The sequence below is a fragment of the Anarhichas minor genome, unplaced genomic scaffold (assembly GCF_050575085.1).
Source record: "Anarhichas minor isolate MPS153535 unplaced genomic scaffold, ASM5057508v1 ptg000045l, whole genome shotgun sequence".
NCBI classification, from domain to species: Eukaryota; Metazoa; Chordata; class Actinopteri; order Perciformes; family Anarhichadidae; genus Anarhichas; species Anarhichas minor.
Window position 1 is genome coordinate 7,543,983 of NW_027466491.1, and position 9,110 is coordinate 7,553,092.

The 9,110-nt window shown below is 43.8% G+C and overlaps 1 protein-coding gene across 1 annotated transcript; it reads left to right on the forward strand.

The window, feature by feature from the left end:
- The first annotated feature begins 7,207 nt into the window (after nt 1-7,207).
- chrm2a (cholinergic receptor, muscarinic 2a) lies at nt 7,208-8,716 on the forward strand. Its single transcript, XM_076111795.1, has one exon. It carries the CDS (start codon nt 7,208-7,210, stop codon nt 8,714-8,716), a length of 1,509 nt encoding a protein of 502 aa, XP_075967910.1.
- Nucleotides 8,717-9,110: the final 394 nt, after the last annotated feature.

The window sequence follows — 9,110 nt, forward strand, 5'->3', positions numbered from 1 at the left end:
TTTAAGAGTGTCGCATTGAGAGTGACATCGGCAGGCTTATGTTCTTCCCACTGAGCACATCTCTACTCAAGGGGTTGGTTGTAATTGCTCTTCGGCATGAGTTAAAATGCCTGGTCATGAAGGCAGTCTGCATGGAGAGCCGGTGGCGCGGTTAGAACCACTTACTGTGCAAAGTCAGAGAGCTCACTTGCATAACACAATCTCATTATTCAAAGGCAACGTTACGCCACATTAATAGAAGGTGACCTTTGAAATATGTATATTTCTGTAACGCCTAATCCAACCCTTTCCTCTAAATTTCCATACCAGGCGATGCGACACTATACTGTTGTTCTGTGGCGGCAGCTAAGAGCAGGGTTTAATTGAACAAAGCCTGGGAGAGGAAGCCCCAGAGCAGCAGCAGCAGCAGCAGGGCTCTGCTTCACCTGCGTGAGGCGATTACTGAGCCACTACATAAATGCAGCGGTTCGGTGGAGAGTGCCTCCATGTCTATGCTCCATGAGAGAGTATTGGGGCCAGCTGATTGCCGTGCAGTTTAAAGATGCAGGGACAGCAGGGGAGTCCCGGAGGCAATATAGAAAAGGAAACGGGCTATATTGTCGTTCTAATGGTGGTGTATATTACTTGGGAAATGCTCTTAGCTGATAGCAACAATAGGGTAAGACATCCTACTGCCACATATAATGTGGTACATGATAGTGTTCCTGCCCAAGCAAACCTCAGCAGTGGTTGTCAAAGATGAGCCGTGAGAACAGGCATTCACCGTAAAGTGCAAAAACAATCATCAATGTTCTATTTTTGCCCCATGAGACTCAGATGAGACAATCAGAAATGTGCATCTTTTTAGGAGAAGAAATGGAAATACACTTAGTCGAGCTGAAAAGATTTCCCCCACGCACACAGCGTTGAATCACTACACGTTTTTACATTATTCCATCCATAGAATTATACCCTCGCACAAATATGCAGGCTGTCTGCTGCTGGCAATGGCCTGCAGCATCTCACCGGAGACATTAGGTTAGGCTTGCCAGATGTTGCTTAATAAGTCTGTCTGTTGATTACGGCTTGTTTCGTGGCTGCTACAAATGCCCTTGGTGCCCAGTGGAAAAAATGTTTGTCATGTTTCAGCTAACGGAGACACCTGGGACGATTGCAATGAGGATGAAGTAAAGCAGGGCTGCATTTTAACTAACATGGATTATTTTTAGGGCCTTTTTAGATCAAGGTTGCTGACAATAGCAGATATTTGTGCTGATACTGCTGATGTGACTATAATAATACACAAACTCTCCATTGAGATTCAGACTAATGGAAATGTACAAGGTGGGGTAGCATGCTACTACTTCTACTCTTGAGAAGCAATTATTATTAGAAATATGGAAATCTGCTAATTAAAGCCAACTCAACAGAGGACACAAGGTGCAGGGGGTTTTCAGTCGTGAGAACATTTTTTTTGTCTAAAATAAAACTGTCAAGTGAGAGGCGAGATAGTGAGCGTTTGAGGAGGTAGCGTGACAGTCGGAGCTGCTGCATGGACTCTCTGGATGACGGGAGGAAATTGACTCGTCTCCCACACCTTCCCAGTTTGCTTGAGCACTTTGTTCATTCAGTACTGGCTGAGCTCCAGTGTTGTTGGTTTTCCTGGTGCCCGGAAGGCTGGTGATATTTCCCACACAGTGTGTGGCTTCTGAACTGCCATCTATGGTTAGAACTAAGATATTTTCCATTGACCCGCATCTGTTCAAAATGAGTACACTTGGCTCTCGGAATTTTAATCTGTGCTCGGTAGAAAGCTTAGACGTACTTCCGGTAATTCCATTTTCAGATTGTGTGTCTCTAGCAGATTTTTGGGATGAACGTGGCAGCTTACAGTGAGTCAGAGTCGTTGGATAGGCTGCCTGGCAGAGCCGTAGAGGTCGTACATGTGACACTGTCATTTTTCACAGATGGCGTGGAGGCTGCCATAGCAAAAGAAAAAGAAAAAAGAAAAAAAGCTGGAATATCAATAGGCTGATCTCTGGGCATTCTCTGAATCGGTGAGGAGGGGGTGTAGCTGGATAGAGGGCATCTTAAAATGACATTCCTGTATTGCTTAAATAATTTGCGGTAAATCAGCCTGAATCTAATTTCTATGAAGTGGCACCTAAAGGTCACATTGAAAGAATTATGAGCACCTTGCTGTCAAGACACAAGACAGTTCATTGAAATGGGAAATGGAGAAGAGTCTGGCCAAGACCAGTATTCATACACCCCCTTGCTGTATTCACAGTCAAAATATATGCTCACACAGAGACATGCAAATTCTCCAGTGTACATTTTGATCTCATTCCACTCGCTTGGCTCACAGTGACACATGGCCACCTCCGTGGTCTCTGGGGAATCTCTGGGTAGTCTGACTGTTTGCAGATTGTCACAGTTTGTTTTTCCACCCGCGCTTGAACGCCATTTCCTGCTCGTTAAACTCTCCATTAACTTCATATCCACTTAACACAAGCACTGCCAGAGAGGTCTGGGTTTGAGAGGCTTTGTCACGCCTACAAAGAAGAGGTTGTACTTGTAATTGCATAATTTATCACATTAATATTTAATAAGGTCAATGTCAAGTTATTCCATAAGAGCTGGATACTCCATCCGTTATTATTTCATTGAGGTTTTGTGTCCCTGGGAGTTGTCGGATGGTAAAGAATTACCTCGTATAGAACAGAAATTACTGGAGCAATTGCATATCTTTTCTGGGCAGGGACCACTATGCTGGAGGTTATGGCTTCGGGAGGAGAACGTCTGTTTAGCCCACTGCCACCATGATCCAGTACCCAAATAAATCGCTAAAACTAATGGATAAATAGCTTTGATCATTCTTATTTACACTGACTTTCCACGAGCATTCGTCAAAATCTATCCCTTACACTTTGATGCCCCTGAGACAGTAGAGAGAGCTCGATGGAAATGAATGCAAATTTGTAATTATACTTCACCAGCTCAAGATTTGGATCATTTTGCAGCCATGTTTTATCAGAACACTGAGGTGGCTTGTGGGTTTTGATGGTTATCGGAACCTTTTTCATTTCCTGCTAAATATTTGTATGCATTTGGGTGTCTGTGTATCGCAGCGCTTTTGTCAGTCTCCCTGTCTGTATGACGGCCTTGTTGGAGAGTATAGTGACACACATTTGGGATAAAATGAGCCAATATTTACCTAAGCAGGAGCTTAACCTCACGACAGAGTGCAAAAAAAGATGTGGAAGATTGTCTCAGTGAAAAAAAGACTTTAGACCTTCTCCAATGTCATATTAAATTGTGACAACTTCTCTTAACATTTGTCAGAAAATATTTTTTCTCTACAATAGGGAATCCATGTGCTTCGGATGAGCAAGTGGAGTGGTGATTTATATATATATATTTTTTTTTAAACTTCCTTATATTCATGAAGCGTGATATAGCTGAGAGAAGCGCTGGATGGATCTGCACCTCATGTGGAGCAGCTGTTCTGCAGCAATGATTGGTTTTGCATTCCAGTCATGCTTCTCTGCAAACGGCAAGTAAACGAAGGCCTAACCCTGCACACTCCCGTGGAGAGGGCCAGCAATGACGATGCATGTAATCATTGAGAGCAGGGGGCAGGTGCCCTGGGCTTTACCTTGGATCAGTGCTCGGAGATGGTGAATGGGAATCTGGACACAAGGGAGGCAGCCAAATGCATCCGTTTCAGTGCAACTACACAGCGGCAAATAAAAACAATATTTCTGCTTGAAACAACATCAACAGAAAGCTGACACCTGTTGTCTGTCCCTGACAAAACTGGTGACCTGTGTAAGTGGTTATTTAGCTTCAGATAAAAAGCAGTTGTCAGTGAAACAAAAATGCAACGTTTCTTACAGTTTTACATCTGATCCTCCTGGAGTCCACTACAAAAGACAGCGAGGACAGAAGTTGTGAGAAGAAGAAAGGGTGAGGTCAGACCTTTAAGCTTCCCAGAGGGCAAAAGCAATTTTCAGCTCTAGTGAGCCAGCTCCAGGATCACCTAAGTCTGAACACAGAACAATACTCAAGCTCATTTATTCACGGCCTCCCATGGCAGCAACTGACTTGTCTGACTTTTGTTTCTAATACACTAAACAAAAAGGGCAAATCTAGGATTGCAGAATCCACTGACACACATTTAACTCGGTGCAGAAGTTTTTACTTCAAGTGTTTGTTGTGTAAGTTAGTCCATTAAGAAATGTGATGAGGAACAATCTGAATATTCATCTCTCTTCGGATAATAATAGAAGTGCCACTCATGTTGTGCTTGCGCTCTCTCAGACGCACTTGCGCTGACTGCAGTAGTACTGAGACGTGCAGGTAAGCTCTATGATTGATGGCTATGCCAAGAGTGCCACTGCTGCTCTCCCCAGGCGATGGGAACTGCACTCGTGCTCAGCAGGCTGGCATGTCAGCATTTCTACCAGTCAACACTGACGCAAATACATCTTGCTTCTGTTCAGTACAACTTCCCTGCTATTGCTCTCTGTGTCTTTGGGATACGAAATAAAGGTATTTAAAATGAATCCAACAGGCAAAACTGTAAAACCACAGGGTGTCCTTTTGAAGCAGAAGGGTATGTTTGCAGCATACCCGTCTCCTAAAAATGACGTTCCCATACAGCAAAACTGTAATGTGAATTACGTTTCAAGGGAACGTTTTTTTTATTATTATTATGTTGTAGGATGGTTAGCAGAAGATTAATGCCAACGTGGCTCAAAATATGTGGCTTTAAAGTCTTCTCTTCCCTGAGACCTTTTCATTAAACGATGGCTGTTTACGTTGAGCTGTAAAGGATTACTGCATCTTTAGTTGACTCTAGCCGGGGCACAGTTTCCGCTGTGTTGTGGCAGAGATTTCAGGTGCGGGACAAGGTTTATTGCAGCTGGAGGTGGACAAAGAGCACTCGGGGACTCAACTGCCTGCTCTGTGCTATGACCATCTACACTGATCCACTTTACTTTTCTAATCCACTTGTCTCAAGCGAGCCACAAGTGTGTCCCATTTGTATTGTTGGTGTTTTTGAGTATGAATCGGTGGACTTAAACATTTTATGAGGATTAGTCCAGCTTAGCTCCATGCCTAATGCAATGATAAGGGATTTCTGGCACAGCAGATAAGTGAATGTTCACTAGTTACTCAGCAACAGCACTCAACTGTTAAAGACCTTAAGCCAAAATGGCAGTCTTGGACAGGACGGCTCTCCAGCTGCAGTAGTGTGTCACTCGTAACACTTCATTAACTTTGGCTACGCAGTGATAAATCGGTTTCACATTGTTTAACTTCCTCAGATATTCAATGACCAATCTATTGTCACGATCAAGTGAGTAGCTTACATACAGCATGTTGAGGAAGAAACAAATTAAGTTACAATAATTAAAACAGAAAAAACAACTCGAGTGCAATATAATACTATATAAATCCTAACAAGTTGGTGTTCTTTGGCAAATGAGCCAGCTGTATTTGCAGGAGGTTTACCCTTTTCAAATTTAGCATTCACGTCTCAACTGAACAAACAATTTGGTTCTATCGTGCATAATTAAACTGCAGATGTTGTCTGAACATTAATAAATGTGCATGGTTTCCCTCATCGGCTTTAGTCAAATTTGTATTCACTTATTTGACAGCGTAGTGATCTTTCTCAGCAGAATGGTATTGCTTGATTTACGGGCTGAATACAGTTTGATTAGTTGTTTATCAAAAGAAGGAGCTTGAGGAACGAGTTGAAGCATTTCTCCAGCCTGATGACTTTACGTCAAACTGAGAAGCGATAAGCCTCCAAATGTGCCATAAAATCTGACCTACAGCACCAGAAACTGCTCCAAGAGTTGTGGCCCAGCTAAAGATGGAGAAAGAGCAGTGTACAAATCAAAGCTTTCAAGGTCTACAACACAGGCAGATGTTTAGGGTTAAAAGCGAGAACTAGTGGGTCACTTGAGGATCAAAAGAATATTTTATGGGGCTGTATGAAGGGAATTTTTGAGTGCACGTTGGAAATGGACCTTTGAAGATAAAATGTCTGCTCCAATTGTGTCAATAATTCCTTTTAAAGTTTTTATTGAACTCTTGGTTATGTGAACTGTGTGTGTGTGTGCTGTATAATTACCCTCTCTTTTTAAGAATGCACGTGCCAACATTACATAGTTTGAATAAATATATATTCTCGGTAGAGGGAAGATTGAATCAACTCTGAACATAAGGGCTTTGGAACACATTCAAAAGGACACAGGCGAGTCATTAGGCATTATGTGGTCAGAAATGTGTCCATCAAAGTGGATCGGCAGACAAAAGCCTGGAAAAAAGAACAGCTTTGAGCACTTTTCATGAAAAAATAAAAGCACGTTTCATACATCACATGGATCTCTACATGGAGAAATTTGTTGCGAGTGAGCGAAGATTCTCTTTCGACCACTGGTTGAAATAAATTGTGCTTAATACTGAACTTCATTCTGATAGTCATCTTTGACCTGTTGCCTCATTTCCGTGCATCTCATCTTTCATCAGCCATTCATGTGCATTTAGATTGTGCAGTATCCTTTTGTAGTGTTTTGTTTTTTTCCTCTTTTCAATAATGAAGCAGGTGTCTAATGGGGAGATGTTATGTATGCACTGGGAAACAGCTGTGCCCGTTATATTTGCTTCACATTACCAAATGTAATTGGTGTACAGACAAAATTGTCACTATTAGACGAGCTAAGGAAAGGTCACATTGCTCATACGGATGGTTTGGAAGGACAATATAGATTTAAATTTTGTATTATACCGCTGGATCATCATTAATCTCCTCTCCCACCATTACACATTGAAAGATGGCATCACCTAAGTAGCACAATGAATAGATTTGATCAAATGTGACTGAAGCGACTACTGAATGTTAAAGTACTGTTGATGTCCTACAAGAAGGTTTTTGTCTACTGTTTCTTGGATTTTTGTCATTATTTCTCTGAAATGTACTTGCCTAAGTTCTTGGCTTTCTGTGGTGAGAAAGAAGGTGAATTATTCCTTTGTAGCATAATATAACTGCTCTACCAATGACCCTGTTACATACGCCATTCAGAAGTCTTGAGATGACTGAATAGGCTGAAGCTGACACAGTCATCTTTTGTGCCTCATTACAAATCTTCTCTTTTTGTTCTCTTTTGTAGGTTCCATCTGAGTAGGAGGTGGCAACAAAAGACCAAATGCCATGGACGTATTCAACTTCACCTACTGGAATGCCTCCGAAGGCAATGGCACAGAAGTTGTGGAAGAAAGGGAAAGCCCCTACAAGACTGTGGAGGTGGTGTTCATCGTGTTGGTGGCCGGTTCCCTCAGTTTGGTTACAGTTATTGGAAATATCCTGGTCATGCTTTCCATCAAAGTTAATAGGAACTTACAGACTGTCAACAACTATTTTCTGTTCAGCCTTGCATGTGCTGACCTAATTATTGGACTGTGCTCTATGAACTTGTACACAGTCTACATCGTAATGGGGTACTGGCCCCTGGGCCCGGTGGTGTGTGACTTGTGGTTAGCCTTGGACTATGTCGTCAGCAATGCGTCCGTCATGAATCTTCTCATCATAAGCTTCGACAGATATTTCTGTGTCACCAAGCCCCTCAGCTACCCAGTCAAAAGGACCACCAAGATGGCGGGAATGATGATTGCAGCAGCCTGGGTCCTGTCTTTTGTCCTGTGGGCACCAGCCATTCTCTTCTGGCAGTTCATTGTTGGTGGGCGGACAGTGCCTGAGAGGGAGTGCTACATCCAGTTCTTCTCCAACGCTGCAGTCACTTTTGGCACCGCCATCGCCGCCTTTTACCTGCCTGTCATCATCATGATTCAGCTCTACTGGCAGATCTCCAGAGCAAGCAAGAGTCGCGTGAAGAAGGATAACCGCAAGCCGTCTGCAGCCAATCCAGAGCCCCTGTCACCTGGCCAGAGGAGGAACAACACACCGAAACCCAACAATAACAACGTACCAGGGGAAGACACAGAACGTTTGCAGAGCCAGAATGCTGACGATGGAGCTAACCAGCATGATGGAAAACTGCAAAACGGCAAGGGGCCTTCCTCGACCACTGCTGAGGGAGAAACCGAAGGAGACGACGTGGCAAGGGAGAACTGCGCCCCTGCAGAGGAGAAGGAGAGCTCTAATGATTCAACATCCGGCAGCGTGGCTGCGTCCAATCAGAAGGATGAGGAGGCGGCACCCTCCGCCGCTAACTCCAGCGCCGCGACAAGCCAGCCACTCCCACGGCAGCGAGCCAAGGCAGGGGGCTCCAAGCTGACCTGCATCAAGATCAAGACTAAATCACCCAAGGGTGACTGCTACACACCGTCCAACGCCACCGTTGAGATCGTCCCGGCCTCAGAGCGGCAGAATCACGTCGCCCGGAAGATTGTGAAGATGACAAAGCAACCTCCCAACAAGAAGAAGAAAGTGCCGCCATCACGGGAGAAGAAAGTGACCCGCACCATTATGGCCATCCTGGTAGCATTTGTTGCCACCTGGACTCCTTATAATGTGATGGTGCTTATTAACACCTTCTGCTCCAGCTGCATCCCCAACACAATGTGGACTATTGGATACTGGCTGTGCTACATCAACAGCACCATCAACCCGGCCTGCTACGCTCTGTGCAATGTCACTTTTAAAAAGACATTCAAACATCTTCTCCTCTGCCAATATAAAAATAGTAGGTCAGCCAGATAAATATGGGCCACTTAGGAGGAAGAGTTGCCTGTGTGTGTGTGTGTGCCATCCATGTGTATATATGTGTGTGTGTGTGTGTGTGTGTGTGTGAGAGAAAGAGGTCCGTGAGCAAGACTGCAAGCGTACGTGTGAAATTACTTTCCATAATTTTAATCCTTTTGTTTTCCGATTTCTCTCTCGATAACCGGTTGTAGCACTTTACACAAATTCAACTGCTGCCAGTTGCTTTGAGATGTGTCGTGCAAAAGCAGCATAGATTACGAAGGTTGGGGAAAAGTTGAGCTGTAAGCTCAAAAAGGAGGGAGTATGAAGTAGGGAGCACTTACGAGTGACACTGAGCTGATTTGAAAAGAAATTGAAAAGATAAAGAGCAGAGGAAGATCTGCGCTGTACG